This window comes from Ranitomeya variabilis, chromosome 5, assembly GCF_051348905.1.
Source record: "Ranitomeya variabilis isolate aRanVar5 chromosome 5, aRanVar5.hap1, whole genome shotgun sequence".
Classification (NCBI taxonomy): domain Eukaryota; kingdom Metazoa; phylum Chordata; class Amphibia; order Anura; family Dendrobatidae; genus Ranitomeya; species Ranitomeya variabilis.
The window spans coordinates 189,998,405-190,015,765 of record NC_135236.1 but is presented as its reverse complement, the minus strand read 5'-3'; the positions used below and the strand labels follow the sequence as shown (position 1 = coordinate 190,015,765).

The 17,361-nt window shown below is 43.0% G+C and overlaps 1 protein-coding gene across 1 annotated transcript in view; it reads right to left on the bottom strand.

The window, feature by feature from the left end:
* Positions 1 to 16,601, bottom strand: part of HOMER2 (homer scaffold protein 2) — a 406,520-nt gene extending 389,919 nt beyond the window's left edge. The window contains exon 1 of the mRNA XM_077263649.1: positions 16,158 to 16,601. Coding sequence (XP_077119764.1) covers positions 16,158 to 16,162 — 5 coding nt within the window. The 5' untranslated portion in view covers positions 16,163 to 16,601. The remainder of the gene's footprint in view (positions 1 to 16,157) is intronic.
* Between the last annotated feature and the right edge of the window lie 760 nt (positions 16,602 to 17,361).

The following is a 17,361-nucleotide window of genomic DNA, read 5'->3' as shown; positions in this document are numbered from 1 at the left end:
CAGGCACAGTCTGCAAGCCTGGCTGTGACGTCAGAGGGCCAAAGCTCTCTGCGCCTGCACCAAACAGCGATACACAGCGCAGGCGCCGGATTTCATGGGTAAACAGCGCTGAGGGGGCGGCGCCCTGCGTTGAGTGACGGCAATGGGGGGGGGGGCGCCAAACTCGGGAACAGCCCCGGGTGGCAAAAGCTCTAGCTACGCCAGTGGGTGCAGTGTCTCCTCCTAGATGATATTGTAGTTGCTGGTTCCATCTTCTGGCGGCAGTGGTCGGTCTCCGGTACCTCCCACTGCCCCTTGTCCATATACTAAATGTGGCTATTAAAGGCACAGGCCACAGTCCGGTGCGAGCCCAACGTGGCTCTTTAACTACACTGCTCAAAAAAATAAAGGAACACTCAAATAACACATCCTAGATCTGAATGAATGAAATATTCTCATTGAATACTTTGTACTGTACAAAGTTGAATGCGCTGACAACAAAAATCACACAAAAATCATCAATGGAAATCAAATCTATTAACCAATGGAGGCTTGGATTTGGAGTCACACACAAAATTAAAGTGGAATGTAATTTCCTTAAAACAAGTCAAAATGATGCTGACTAGTGTGTGTGGCCTCCACGTGCCTGTATGACCTCCCTACAACGCCTGGGCATGCTCCTGATGAGGCGGCGGATGGTCTCCTGAGGGATCTCCTCCCAGACCTGGACTAAAGCATCCACTAACTCCTGGACAGTCCGTGGTGCAACATGACGTTGGTGGATGGTGCGAGACATGATGTCCCAGATGTGTTCAATCGGATTCAGGTATGGAACGGGTGGGCCAGTCCATAAATTGATTGCCTTCATCTTGCAGGAACTGCTGACACACTCCAGCCACATGAGGTCTGGCATTGTCCTGCATTAGGAGAAACCCAGAGCCAAACGCACCAGCATATGGTCTCACAAGGGGTCTGAGGATCTCATCTCGGTACCTAATGGCTACCTCTGGCAAGCACATGGAGGGCTGTGCGGCCCTCCAAAGAAATGCCACCCCACACCATTACTGACCCACTGCCAAACCGGTCATGCTGAAGGATGTTGCAGGCAGCAGATAGCTCTACATGACATCTCCAGACTCTGTCACGTCTGACACATGTGCTCAGTGTGAACCTGCTTTCATCTGTGAAGAGCACAGGGTGTCAGTGGCAAATTTGCCAATCCTGGTGTTCTGTGGCAAATGCCAATCATCCTGCACGGTGTTGGGCTATGAGAACCCCCATCTGTGGACGTCGGGCACTCAGACCATCCTCATAGAGTCAGTTTCTAACCATTTGTGCAGACACATGCACATATGTGGCCTGCTGGAGGTCATTTTGCAGGGCTCTGGCAGTGCTCATCCTGTTCCTCCTTGCACAAAGGCTGAGGAAGCGGTCCTGATGCTGGGCCCCTTCACGTCTCCTGGTGTACTGGCCTGTCTACTGGAAGTGCCTCCAGCCTCTGGACACTACGCTGACACACACAGCAAACCTTCTTGCCACAGCTCGCATTGATATGCCATCCTGGATGAGCTGCACTACCTGAGCCACTTTTGTGGGTTGTAGAGTCCGTCTCATGCTACCACGAGTGTGAAAGCACAATCAACATTCAAAAGTGACCAAAACATCAGCCAGAAAGCATTGGTACTGAGATGTGGTCTGTGGTCCCCACCTGCAGAACCACTCCTTTATTGAGTGTGTCTTGATAATTGCCAATAATTTCCATCTGTTGTCTATTCCATTTGCACAACAGCATGTGAAATTGATTGTCAAACAGTGTTGCTTCCTAAGTGGACAGTTTGATTTCACAAAAGTTTGATTTACTTGGAGTTATATTCTGTTTAAGGGTTCCCTTTATTTTTTTGAGCCGTGTATATTAGCTGGAGATAGTCAGGTAACAGACGGTCAGGACAACTCTTGTGTGTCCACGTCAGGATGCGAGTGTCAGTCCTATGTGTGATCTCTCTTGAGCAATGCTTGTGCAGTACTCACGGTCACGTTGTGTACACCACCTGGTACTCCCTGGCTGTCACTGGGCAAAAATCGCACTTCCCGCTCTCCCGGGTCCCCGCTGTTGGCGGTGGGCAACGTTGGTCTGTTTGGCGCTAGTGCTCCCGGCCGGAGCACTCCTATGTCTGCTGGCTCGCCTCCACTCTGTGTGCAAGGCTCTGCACACCTCTGTTCTGCACAGCTCTGCTTCGCTCTCTCTGCAGAATGGTGTCCCAGAACCCTTGTCCAACTGCAGCACAGCCCGTCACAGTACCGCTACTCTGTCTCAGGATGGGGAGAGGAGCGCGCTGCTCACCCGACTGCACGCTACTCTGCCCTGGCCTGCAACTCTCCTCCTGCGCTCTCTCCGCCCCCTTTGTCAGCAGGAAGCTCCATCTCACTAATGCTTCCCTCTCTCAGGCTTCCCCCCGGGAACAGAAGATGCAGCCCTTTCAGTTTCAGACCCGGCATGCAGGTACCCGCGGTCCGATCTATCTCCTTACAGATGCAACAAATTCATTACAAGGCTCATTTTGCACATCTTTCTCCAGCGCACTGTTCTACAAAATTGGCGTGCGGGGGCAATTTATATTAGAAAGTTAGAGAACTTCTCATTTTGTTTGCAAACCTCTTGACATAGGGACATCCACCAGCTATGGGGACTACAGCCAGATAATCCGAGCTTGGCTGCAGAGCAGGAACAGTAAAGTCTGATGACACGTTCATTCATAAAACAGAAGATTATTTTTCAGTTCTCTTCTTCATATTAAATTATGTGAGTAAGGACAAAGACAAGCGAGCACAATGCTAATAAATCTCAGTCTGCCTGCAGGAAAGACAGTGCACCATGTTTCAGATATACAGCAGTCCAGGGCATTGTTCTGCACCAATTATTAAGCCGTCATTAAGTGCGTGTGTTGTGGTGCTGGGATAATAATTGCCTCTGTTTATATAAACCTTTTTACTGCCATTACATGTTGTGGATGTTATTTCTTTGTCTCTGATAATAATTAAATCTCCAACAAGCAGCAGGGGAAATAAATTAAAAATATCAGAAATGTCTGACCTAAAGGGCCCGATTCATCATTTGTGGGTCGTTTATGTTATTTATTTATTTTTTTTGTCTTTTGGTACTCCTTAATGTTTCTGCACCAGATTCTTCAAATTGGCGCACATAGAGAATGAAGTTTATGCAAAATTAAAAATTCTCTATTTTTGTTTTACCTTTTTACAAAAAAAAAAAAAAAGAGTAGCATTTCTGCCAAAAATGTATCAAAATTTAAAACAAAATTTTAGGTGTACATGAAATCACTCTAGAGAATGACTTGAGTACATTTGCAAAATGAAAACACTGCCATTTTTTAGAAAGTCGAAATTTATGAATTGGCCACAATTGCCTAGAAAAACCAGGCCCACATCAAAGAATATTTCTAAAAAAAAAAAAAGTGAACACAAAATAGACTAACACTTCACGACCTTTGACGTATCCATGCGTCCAGGTTGGTATGTGCTTACCGACCTTCGATGTATGGAAACGTCATGTGTGGCCAATCACCGCTGAGTGATCAGCTAATAACACAGCTGACACCGGCTCCTGGCAAATTAGCCCCTAAATGCTGCGATCAATGTCGATCAAAGCATTTAGAAGGCAGGCAGAGGCAGGGAGCTCCCTCTGCCCTCCAATCATGACAACATCCGGGTCACACGGCTCTAGCAAGTTAGTTAGACCATGCGCAGTACATGATCTGCGACGCACATGAAGAGTTAATAAACTTCCCGAATGTGGTTTTGAGCACCTTCAGAATGGTGTAGATTTGGGTTATTTTCTGTCATATAGGCCCCTCAAAGTCATTTCAAATGTGATGTGGTAACTAAAAAAATGGTTTTGTAAATTATGTTGGAAAAATGAGAAATCACTGGTCAACTTTGCAAGTGAGCTGCGTCTAAAATGCATGTAACCTTGACTGTGTCCAAAATGCAGCGTTCTAGGTTAGAAGCACAGTGGCTGGGATTTATAGAAACCCCATGACCACTGTGCTATTTGATGCTGTGGAAACTCACCCGTGGTGCTGGTTTACGAGCCGCAGCATGTCATTCTGCAGCAGAGATGCTGCGCAGTCTCAACCTTAGCCATTCGAAAAAGGAGAATAATTAGAAGAAGTAAATCCGCATGGTTCAATGAACACATGCGGATTTACCTGCATGACTAGAAGGCAATGCTTTGGATACAGCGAAAATACGCTGCATCCAAAATGCTGCTATATCCTCATCTTGGGTCCATTGCCTAACCCTTCTAACAAAAAAAAAATTCAAAAATTGTGCTGATGTAAAGTAGACATGTGGGAAATATTATTTATTAATAGAGTTGGCCAAACCCGAACAGTAAAGTTCGGGATCCATACCGAACACCTACTCTGTTCGGGCACGGACCCAGAACACGGACTTCACCAGGAATTCCATGTTACTGTTCGGCTCGGCACCCCAAACATTGTGTGTTTCTTGCGCTGTCTCTGCCTCTGATCAGATATAAGATTAATACCACAAGTTAGAGCGCTGTGGTTCTCATGCTGCCAGATGACAGCGCGAGCCTGCAGCCGTGACCGGAGGTAAAACGTTTACCTCCGAAAACTGGTATCAGCTGATGGGACTACTACTCCCACCAGCCTACATCTGCAGACGCTAGAGCAGACAGCGGCTGATGGGAGTATTCATCAGCAACGTCTGCGTAATAAATAATTTAAAAAACTGCATGGGTTTTCCTGTATTATTGATAACTAGCAACCCTCGGCTGTCAGCTTTAGCAAGGTTGGTTATCAGAATAGAGGGGTCCCCACGCCGTTTTTCTAAAATATTTAAATAATTTAAAAAAAAACAGCATTGGATGCCCCTCATTTTTGACAAACAGCCAAGCTAAAGCTGGGGGCTGGTATTCTCACGGTCTAAAAATAGCAGCCTACAGGCATCCAAAAAAGACGCATCTATTAGATGTGCCAATTCTGCCACTTTGTCCAGCTTTTCCCACTTGTCCTGTGGTGGTAGCAAGTGGGGTTCATATTTGTAGGGTTGATGTCACCTTTGCTTTGTCCAGTGACTGAGCTCAGTGCTGTACTGTGAGAATTTTCTTCACAGTACTAGCGGTAAAGGTCACTGCAGTCATGCACCAGACTGGGAACGCAGCCTCAGTGACCTGTGGTAACCTCGATAACGTCACCGCTAGTCACAAAGGCTGAGCTCGCAGTGACCAGCGTGGGAATCGTCGCTCTCTGATGAATTTACTGCCAATTAGAGATCGCGTTTTCTACGCTGTCATGAACATGACAGCGTGTCAAACACTGGATGTTTGGGCCCCTCCATCCAACAGACTGAGGTCTGCTTCAGGTACTCTACTGGTACCCGAACCAAACTTTTTTTTTTTTTTAACTGTTCAGCAGAACCCGCTGAACCCGAACATCTAGGGGTTCGCCGATCACTATTTATTAACTATTTAGACATAGCTGCCAAATTTCTGATTTTTTCACAAATAAACGCAAGTCATATCAAACAAATTTTACCACTACCACGAAGTACAATATGTCACGAAAAAACATTCTCAGAATCAGTGGGATCCATTGAAAGGTTCCAGAGTTATTACCTCATAAAGTGACAGTGGTCAGAATTGTAAAATTTGGCCTCATCATGAAGGTGAAAACAGCTCTGGGGACGTTCAAAGGGGTTAAGAAAGGCACAAATTGAAAGAATTGGGTCAGGACAAGCTAAACACAACAAAAAACTAGACAAAGAAAAATTAACAATGAGTTGGGGCTAAAATCCGGTTTAAATTTACTTCCCAGATCAAGGTCATAACCCCAAACAATATGTCACCATTTAATAATAAATTCACACATGGCAGGATTACTGCCAAAATTTATGTCACTGATAATCAGTTCCAGTCATCTTAATGTGTTTGTTTCAACATGTTCATGGATATAAAAAAATTTTGGGCCTGCAGAAATCTGTCCGATTTTAAAATCGACAGAACACAGATATTTTTGCAGATCAGAATCGGCCATTGAAATCCACAGAGACACTTTAAAGATGTAAGGTGTATTGGAATAGAGAGAGTTTTAGAGGATCCAATTCTCAATGATAATGAAAAAAATTCAGGTAATTTATCTCCTTCAGCTGTGAAAAATGTATGAGAAAAATAAAATAGAATGAAAAATAAACAAATGCAAAATAGATGGTACTTGACATTTGCCATGTGTACATATTTCCACATTAGACATTCATGACACATCTATAGGTCAGGGCACAAGTATCTGATATTTTCTGGACCTGACCCTTGTCCTTCCTGGTGATGCTGCCACGTCCAGGCTACAAATGAAAATGCATGACACTCTCTATGAATTTTTATGTGAGTATAAAAAGATCAATCTGGAGGACATTCATTGCCAATTGAATGTGATGGCTAACTCACTAGGAAAGATGTGGTTCAGGGGACCATTGTTATAGAGAGAGTTCCATGTCCCAGGGTGTAACCCACATCCGTCAGAGTTTTGTGGCATATCAAGCGGATATGTCATAAAGGTATAACGCAGTGTTTCTCAACTCCAGTCCTCAAGACCCCACAACAGGTCATGTTTTCAGGATTTCCTTAGTATTGCATAGGTGATGGAGTTAATGCTTGAGCAAGTGATGAAATTATCACCTGTGCAATACTAAGGAAATCCTGAAAACATGACCTGTTGTGGGGTCTTGAGGACTGGAGTTGAGAAACACTGGTCTAACGGGAGGATCCTTAACCTTGCCTGTCAGTGACATCAACATTTAAATGCAAACCTTACGTGTCTTAGAGGAAGAATTAATTGGTCAGCACATACCAGGTCAATGGGTTGAGAGGATGACAGGTTGGTGACAAACCAGCAGAGACGCCTTCCTACATGCCAATTAAAATTTAACTTTAAATGTAAGCTGAAATATTACAAATCCACTGAGTGACGACAATCCCTATACAGTACGCTGGAATATGCTAGTACTATACAAAATGGAGAATATAAAGCCTGATTGACTACTACATTAGATATTTATATAGCTGCATCTGTTACAGGTCTCAGCGTGTGATGACCACAAGATGGTCAATGTGTAATGGTCGCATAGTGGATGCCCAAATATCATTATGTTACCAATCTGAGAGAGGTCCTAATCCAAACGATCCCATATCAGACAGGAGACGCCTTTCTGGAGCAATGGTCTATACGTAATATAAGTGAATGGAAGGAGGCAGGGGCGACATCACATATTCCTGCCCTGTCACCCTGCAAGGACTTGAAAGACACTTTTGAAGGAAGATGAGATTTGTCTGATAGTAAAAGGCAGACAGTATTCGGAGGACGGTAAATGTAACCACGACTCTGCCATTGTTCCACAGCCATCTACTTCAGTCCTGGTAACAATGCGATGCACAGAACGTGGACTTCTATGTAAGAACATATTGCAGCTTTATTAAAAATGCACAGAAGTGGAAACAAGACAATGAAATACCGTCCGTAACTAAATGAAAGTAGTGTACTAATTGTTACTCAGAATCACACGCTGGAATAATTCATAGAATTGAAGAAAAAAAATAAAGTTTTCAGGGATTAGATAACAGGGATTTACATTTTTTTCCAGAATCAGCACCACGCTACGGCTAGGTCTGGTATTGCAAATTAGCTCAATGGGCTGCAAGGGAATAAGTACGGTAATCAGAAATGACCCATTATTTAATTTGGGTTTTCATACAAGGTGTATTTAAAATCAAAATTACTGTCAAATCTATATATATAATTAAGTATCCAAGAATAAATAGACGTGGCACTCACCCGGAATCTGCTGTGATTCAATGTCCTTTATTCATCATTACAACGATATGGACATGACGTGGAGAGGCGGCAATACACTATGTGGCTGTGCAATACACTACGTGGCTCTGTTATATACTACGTAGCTATGTTATATACTACGTGACTGTGCAATATAGCACGAGGCCTGTGCTATATACTACCTACATATTCTAGAATACCCGATACGTTAGAATCGGGCCACCATCTAGTGGTTTCATATCACTATTTTTATTAGTAGGACTATCGAAGAACGTGGAAATTTAAATTAATTAGATGAGCTCCGTCTATTTTGGTGACGCTGGGAGAAACTGGGGTAAAAACACCAAAAGTCACAAAATTGAGGAGCAACTCAGAGTTGTGCCTAAATTGTTGCTTTTCAAAGCTTCTATGCCAGGATTCTGGCATAAAAGCTTTGATGAATTGGGCCTAACCAGGTGTGCCCACACAACTATATATCCCTCCAAAAATGTGATAACACCACCATACAGTAAAAAAAGAACAAAAACAAAAAACCACACACATATAGTTTACTAATACGTATTAAAATGGTATATTATATCATTAAAAAACCAATTCAAGGAAATATGAAACAAGCGGACATAGTGTATGTAAGGGTATCAAGTAATAGACATACGAATCTGTGTCAATAATATAGATTAAATTAATGCAAAAAATAGGTTAATAAAAAAACACTGAAAGGTATTAACCCATTTTTTGCAGTCATTTAATATGTATTATTGACACACATCTGTATGTCTATTACTTGATTCCCTTACATACGTTATGTCCGCTTGTTTGTTTTGTATTTCAATTATATGATATACCATTTTAAACCTTATTAATAAACTATATATACTTTTTACTCTAGAGGAGCTTGTTTGATGTACACAAAAATAGAGCCATGGAATATTACAGTTTGGCAATTACCATATGTTTGCCAAGTCGCATTCCCGTGTGGTCAGCGGGCGCATCAAAACGACGCATCTGCATACATCCGCATGTCCTGCGTACCCAATGTTAAAGATAGGTACGCAGGACACATGCACAAGTTGGCAGACCTAAGCGGAAGAAGTGCGGAAGTGGGTGAAGCTTCAGGGAGGAAGTACTCAGCCGTCCACAAAGCCCCGGTACGCAAGTGTGAGCGTAGCCTAAGTTGGAGATCTCAAAATCCTGAAGGGCTGAGAACATCACAGAAACAGCCCCACATGAGGTCATGAAGGGGGACGTGTGTGGGCACAACTTAGAGCTGATAAACATGATCTATCTGGGTTTGGATCATTGGCAGTACTTAGAAGGCACAGCTTGCTGTAGGTTCTGCCCATTTCCCAATCAGAGCGCCTCCCTCCACTAAGCTCTGGGCCACTTCTGTAGTTTTCTTTCGTTATTCCTTTTTATGTAATTGTACACATAATATTGTTTGTTCCCATTTTTCATTATCCTGTGTGTATGTATGTATATATATATATATATATATATATATATATATATATATATATATACATACATACATACAGTAAGGTCCATATATATTTGGACAGAGACAACATTTTTCTCATTTTGGTTATAGACATTACCACAATTTAATTTTAAACAAAACAATTCAGATGCAGTTGAAGTTCAGACTTTTAGCTTTCATTTGAGGGTATCCATATTAAAATTTGATGAAGAGTTTAGGAGTTTCAGCTCCTTAACCTGTGCCACCCTGTTTTTTAAAGGGACCCAAAGTAATTGGACAATTGACTCCAAGGCTATTTCATGGACAGGTGTGGGCAATCCCTTCATTATGTCATTCTCAACTAAGCAGATAAAAGGCCTGGAGTTGATTTGAGGTGTGGTGCTTGCATTTGGAAGGTTTTCCTATGAAGTAAACATGCGGTCAAAAGTGCTCTCCATGAAGGTGAAACAAGCCATTCTTAAGCTGTGAAAACAGAAAAAACCCATCCGAGAAATTGCTACAATATTAGGAGTGGCAAAATGTACAGTTTGGTACATCCTGAGAAGGAAAGAAAGCACTGGTGATCTCAACAATGCAAAAAGACCTGGGCGCCCACGGAAGACAACAGTGGTGGGTGATCGCAGAATAATCTCCATGGTGAAGAGAAACCCCTTCACAACAGCCAACCAAGTGACCAACACTCTCCCGGAGGTCGGCGTATCAATATCCAAATCTACCATAAAGAGAAGACTGCATGAAAGTAAATACAGAGGGTTCACTGCACGGTGCAAGCCACTCATAAGTGTCAAGAATAAAAAGGCTAGACTGGACTTTGCTATAAAACATCTAAAAAAGCCAGCACAGTTCTGGAAGAACATTCTTTGGACAGATGAAACCAAGATCAACCTCTACCAGAATGATGGAAAGAGAAAAGTATGTTGAAGGCGTGGTACAGCTCATGATCCAAAGCATACCACATCATCTGTAAAACACGGCGGAGGCAGTGTGATGGCTTGGGCATGCATGGCTGCCAGTGGTACTGAGTCACTAGTGTTTATTGATGATGTGACACAGGACAGAAGCACCCGAATGAATTCTGAGGTATTCAGAGACATACTGTGTGCTCAGATCCAGCCAAAAGCAGCCAAACTGATTGGTCGTCGTTTCATACTACAGATGGACAATGACCCAAAACATGAAGCCAAAGCAACCCAGGAGTCTATTAAAGCAAAGAAGTGGAATATTCTTGAATAGCCAAGTCAGTCACCTGATCTCAACCCAATTGAGCATGCATTTCACTTGTTAAAGACTAAACTTCAGACAGAAAGGCCCACAAACAAACAGCAACTGAAAACCACCGCAGTGAAGGCCTGGCAGAGCATCAAAAAGGAGGAAACACAGCGTCTGGTGATGTCCATGAGTTCAAGACTTCAGGCAGTCATTGCCAACAAAGGGTTTTCAACCAAGTACTAGACATGAACATTTTATTTAAAATTATTGAATCTGTCCAATTACTTTTGGTCCCTTTAAAAACAGGGTGGCACATGTTAAGGAGCTGAAACTCCTAAACCCTTCATCCAATTTTAATGTGGATACCCTCAAATGAAAGCTGAAATATAAATATATATATATATATATATATATATATATATATATATATATATATATATATATATATATTATACACTGTCTAGCTTTCTGGGTTAAAGCTAAAATTTTATAGCTCAGTTCCTTTTCCTCTGTACACTGCATCCCTGAAGCCATACACTACCTGTTCAATTGACCTGTATAAATGATTGGTGGTGGCAGCTAGTGATTATTTTTGTTATTGTGGTGCTAGCAGTGACTGCACCGGGGTATATACATATATTCCATGCATTGGAATAGAAGGTGTATATACCATACACTAACTGTGAACACTCTAATAACTGGCCTAGTAGCTGAAGCAGCTGGGGTCTTGTCCATCACTCGTCAGAGAATTGCGTAATTGCCTGAAGATTGGGGAAGCGTGGGTGTGTACGCAAGTGGCAGTGGTGGGATCTCTTCGGTGTCATCTGTGACAAACTGGTAACAGTGGTGGGTTCAGCGTTATGCCCTCAGCTGTGTGTCTTTGACAGTTCTCCTTCCTCTTTTCCAGGAAACTGAACTTCACAAAACTTTTACACAGAAGCACTGGAATAATTGTCTACACCTATTCGGTAAATCAGTAATTGCAACTAAATCTCAAGAGAAAAGTTTTAAAATTGTTTCTACATGGCATCTGGTTCCCTCTACCTTATATCAATGGTATCTAGGAATCATCAATTTATTTTTGGTGGTGCGGGATAGAGGAAGGGACAATAAGACATATTTAGTGGTCATGTCCAATCCTGAGAGCCTTCTTGGAGGGGGTTATCAAAGTCATTAAGGAGGTGTGAGGGCTTACATAGGTAGACTCAGGAACGCCTCTTTAGGTAAATCGCTGGATGGTTTACTAAAAGACAACATAAACCATAGCAGCGTTGAATAAGCCAAACGCGGCCTTTCCGGCCTAATGGCAAAACAAAATAAATATTAAGTTCAAAAGAGTCCTTTCCCTGCAGAAGTCACCAGCAGGTAACACGTGAAGTCCTCAGCTCCTCCTGGAGCCATGTGGGAGCTTCTTCTCTCCCAAGACACAACAGCCACTGACTCTCTAGACCAGCTATTTAAGCCAGACCATGTCATGATCACCTGACCGTGACATCATCCCAGGTCCTCTCAGTACACTTGCTGGTGTTGGCTCTGCAGGTGGAGATATAGTGAGCACCATCCCAATCTATGGATGACCATATAAAACCAGCCCATGTAAGCAACTTTAAATTAATCCTCTCAACACGTAATGTGCTGGAGGAAAAATATCCTAATTTCACATTACTAATGCCAATAAGCGAAGTGACATATCTTCCCTCATATACTGTGCCAGTGACCCTGTCACAGAGGTAACAGATGACAATCCTCCCACCTTTCCAGAAACGCTACTATTATATATGTTTCCTATGTCTAAATCCATCTACAAAAAAATCCTTATGACATCTTTAAGATGCCAAATCAATAACTCCCCGTCATTAGAGATCAACAGATCCCCCCCCCCTCTTTGGAAGAATGGTTTTCTGTAGTAGCCATAATTCACCATATGGAAACTCTAACCCAGACAACTAGAAAAGATTACTACGGCTTCTAAGTGAACGGTCTTCCTCCTCCGCACCCACCTTCTACAGAAGTATCCTAAAATAACACAAGACATGTCCCTTGCTTTCCTCATTTCCATCAACAGTGTTACATTGTTCGCCTTACTTATAAATATCTAAACTCTTGTTCCAGTAATTTATTTTCTAATATATGTTTGCTCTCCACGTTGAAACCTCCAATCAGTGTTCTCCTCAACTCTGGTTCTTTCTTCCTTGTTCCTTCCCCACCTCTTTCCCTTCCGTCTCATTCTTATATGTCTGTTTTTAAAACAATTAGTTTCATTTTTTATTTCTTGCTACCACCATCAAAGATAATTTGACTTTTGAAGTTTTTGTAATGATTGCCATTAACCACTTTAGAAAACTCGAACTTTAATTTGAGGGGGAAAAAAAAAAAAAAATCAACTTTTCACGCTGAACATACTTCAGGATTCCCTCCTTTTTTGTAAACTTTTCTTGGCGTCTTGTAAGGCTGAGCATTTCTTCTTAGTGTCTTTTGTTCCTTTCCTGCAGCGATTTTTCAATAATTTTTTGTTATCATTTTCCAAGTGTTTTTTGGGGCGTCATTTATTGAATTGTTTGTTGTTTTTTTAAATCCGTTAAGCAATGAATAAAGCGCTCATGGTTTTTGAGGAAAAAATCCTTACAAATACTCTAAAAGATGCCAAGCACCTTACGGGCAAATTTTAGCAAATCCATTCACATCTATTGTATACAAGGTAGCCAACTAGTAAAAAATGTCTGAAGAACGGACAGGTCACTCATTTTAAACGCTTGGTGTCTTCGAAAGTCTGAAACTTTTAAAAGGCGCAAAATCCTGAGAATATAATAAGAAAACTGTTTTGTCACTGAAACAAGTAAGAAAATTATTCTGAGGGTCTTTGAGTACTTTTCCAGTGTTTTTAAAGAGTGGAGCTGCTCAAAAATGTAAAAAAAAGATGCAGTGTGAACATACCTTTAGTCATTTTTCCCTCTAACTCAGAATCAAAACACCCAAGCAAAGCTTGTGGCACAAACGATCTGATCCTATAATTTCTCAATCGGTCAGTTTTGTGACCAGTGGAATAAGATGTGCTACTGAGCGTTTCTTCTACATTGCCTTATCAAGATCTGTTGTTGTCTTAAGGAGTCCTCTTGGCAACTCAAAAAAAATAGAGACAGGTGACATTGAGTCCTACTAGCATCTACTAGAGTCACCGAATGATGTCTAAATGTTAGAGAACCTTATCGATGCCCTAAAATTAAAGGGAGTAAAAGAAGTTGTTGCATGAGAAGCATCAATGACTAACCTTGTGTCTACAATCTGGAGGGCTGCGACATTATTGGATTCTTTGGAACTGCATGTACATCTATCTCAAAGGACCTCACACGCAGAAGGCCAATAATCTAGATTAAGATGTAACCCAATCCTATTATGCCATAAGCAGAATGTATAATATAGTTGTGGGCACCTGGCTAAACCTGGAACACTTGCTATGTTACATCCCATAGCCTACACAATACGCAGCTCGATACCCCAGGACACCTCATCTTTGCAGGCTGTTTCTAAGGGGCAATAACTATCAAAAGTGTAAAGCCCTATGGTCATGCTACACATATGTGTAGTCTGAACACGCCTACAAAATTGGCACTTGTAGATGTAGCCAAGTTTAACTTGACAAACAACGCACCATCTAGAGTTTATCACAGGAGGTTCTCACTTAAGAGGATTAAGATAAGGTAAAGCGAGTCGGACATCAGGGTGCCCTTCCCAGACCACTTTCAGGTAGCTATTTAAAAATTGGTTTATCCATAACTATTATTATCAAATACAGGGATCCATAACTGATTAATCCACATCTTTGTCAGTACGCAAGTTAGGCTGGAAGTGCTCTGGGCGTGATGGAGCACAACCCGAGCTTCAGCCTTCCCAGCTCAAATCCCAGCCTTGTATCTCCCACTGATGCAAAATTTCCTTTACTAGGGCTTGATGGTACATAGCCAGTGAGCTGTCAGTCAAGTAGAAGTAGTAGTCAGTGAATGAGTCAGAGGCACGAAAAGTGATCCGCCACGCCCAGAGCACTTACAGATCCATGACTGGCTATGTAAGTGGCTTAGAGAGTGCACCTTGATAACAGATTCCCTTTAAAATTGCAAAAGCCACTAGCTGATGTTAAGTATGGTGCCAAATTATAGATTTTTGTGCAGTGATCTGCCAGTGCTGTGTGAAGGTAGACATAGCTATAGAGATGAGCGAGTATACTCGTTGCTCGGGTTTTCCTGAGCATGCTCGGATGGTCTCCAAGTATTTGTTAGTGATCAGAGATTTAGTTTTTGTCATCACAGCTGAATGATTTACATCTGATAGCCAGCCTGAGTACATGTGGGGGTTGCCTGGTTGCTAGGGAACCCCCACATGTACTCAGGCTGTCTGTCAGCTGTAAATCATGCTGCTGAGGCGATGAAAACTAAATCTCTGAGCAGTTACAAATACTCGGAGAACACCCGAGCGTGCTCAGGAAAACCCGAGCAACGAGTATACTCACTCATCGCTAATATGCATATTAATCAAAATTTATAGGCTGCACAACGACTGACTCTTGACGGAGATTTAATAAAGTCTCAAATACATGCAAATATTTACTAGAATTTAATGAACGTGGCACTTTGGCCACAGGGACGTTCACTAATGTGGTGCTGCAATGGTCGATTATTACCATGATCTATTAGGTTAGAGAACATTCAGTAATAGTTACACAATATTGTATATAGACCAGTTCAGTACAGACTGTTGTCCAATATGTGATCTGAGCAGTAGATTATAGAGCATTTTAATAAAACCTTGCGGCATTTGCTGGCGCAGGCAAGTATAACATGTTCTAGATTCTTGGAGCAGTTTGGTAGCTGATCATTACAGAGTAGCCAATGTGTCACATATAAAAGGAGGCGCTTATTATAATAAGGGAGATATTAGCGGAGCAGTTGATTATAGCAGGGTATATTGCTGATGTAGCTACTTTTGGCTAATACAGCAGCTGAATTATGAAGGTGTTGCAAGGTAGAATGTCTTGGATGGTTGAGCTCGTGGTCCTTATAAAGTGTTGGGTTATAATACACTTGGTCATTCTATATAGCTGTGTTACAAGGGCACATTCCTGCTCGCATACAGCAGGGCTTTCATATAAGTCAAAATCATCTGGTATAACAGAGGCGGTCGTTGGGCAAAAATGAATTATAGAAGAGCTGGCCATTATAGGATGGTGTGTTATAATAGAGCTGGTCATTATATAGTGATGCGTTATAACTGATATACTAACACAGCTGGTCGCTATAGGATGTTATAATGGAGCTGATCATTATATAATGTGTTATAATCCCAGAGCTCGTCCCTATACAATGATGTATAATAACAGCTGGTCACTATAGAATGAGCTGGTCATTATACATTGATGTGTTTATAATAGAGCTGGTCATTATACACTGATGTGATATAACTGATGGTAACTGTAGTGGGTTATAATGGAGCTGATGATTATAACGGTCCCAGCATGCTAAGTGGGAAAGTTCTGAGCATCTGCGGTGCTGCCAGGGTGGCACAGGTAATACTAATGCTGCTATACAGGGCATGCAGGCGATCGGAGGAGGATAGAAGTGATCGGAGCCACTCACCCCATGGTGCGTTGCCGGGCAGCTGCCTCTCACTAGCGGGCGGACTGTGTGTGGTCTCCCGGGGATCGGGAGCTCTCGCATCAGCTGCTATTTAAGTCCTCATGGAGCTCCAGCCGGCTGACAGCAGCGATGGTAGCGGCAGCTACGGAAGTCTGTACCCGGGGAGCTAGAGGCGGCTGCCCGCTGCCATGCCTCTCCTGCAGCCGCTAATCGGGGAAGCCGCCGGCTCCTGAGCGATGCTCTCCCGTAGGAAGTGTGTAGGAAGTGATCGCGGACTCAGCCGCGACACAGAGCGGATCCCACCTGCCTCCAGCAGCAGCGGCAGCCTCCCACATGGAGGAGGGACGGCAGTGGTGGTGTGCCTGCCCACGCCTGGCAGCCAGTGTGAGCCTCACTCCCAGTAGGTGCAGCTCAGGAGCGAGCGTCAGTGATCCGCTAGTTCCCAAAGCCCAAGGGTCACCGTCATTCCTGATATGGAAAGCTATCATCAGCCACAAACAAATATCAGTAGAGTTCACATCATACAGGGGTCCACCTGACCCACCCCTCACATTACACAGCGCCCCTACGTTCCCCCTACACACCATATATGAACTTTACTTGTACCCCGACGCACTATACACATCCTCACCTGTCCCCCCACACACCATACACATCTACATATGTCCCCCCACACACCATACACATCCTCAGCTGTCCCCCGCCACATACATCCTCATCTGTCCTGCACACAACATACACATCCTCACCCAGGGGCTGACATATTGCTGCAACCTGTGCAACCACACAGTGCCCAAGAGGCAAGGGAGCCCATTTTGACCTAAAAAAGGTGGACTTGTGCATTATAATAAGCTATTGGACTGGAAAGGGTCCAAATATTGTTCTTGCACAGGTACCCTTTCATGTCTGTGACTGTCAGTGTCCTTTCCTGCCACCCCTACACACACAATATTCATTCTCACCTGTCACCCCCACACCATACAGAGCTTCACCTGCCCACCGACACACCATACACAGTTTCAACTCTCCTCCATTCACATCCTCACCTGTTACCCCCACACCATACACATGTTCACCTGCCCACCCATACACCATTCACAGCTTAACTTCTCCCTCATACACATCCTCACTTGTCGACTCCACACCATACACAACTTCAACTGCCCCCCCCCGCACACCATACACATCCTCATCTTTTTCCCAC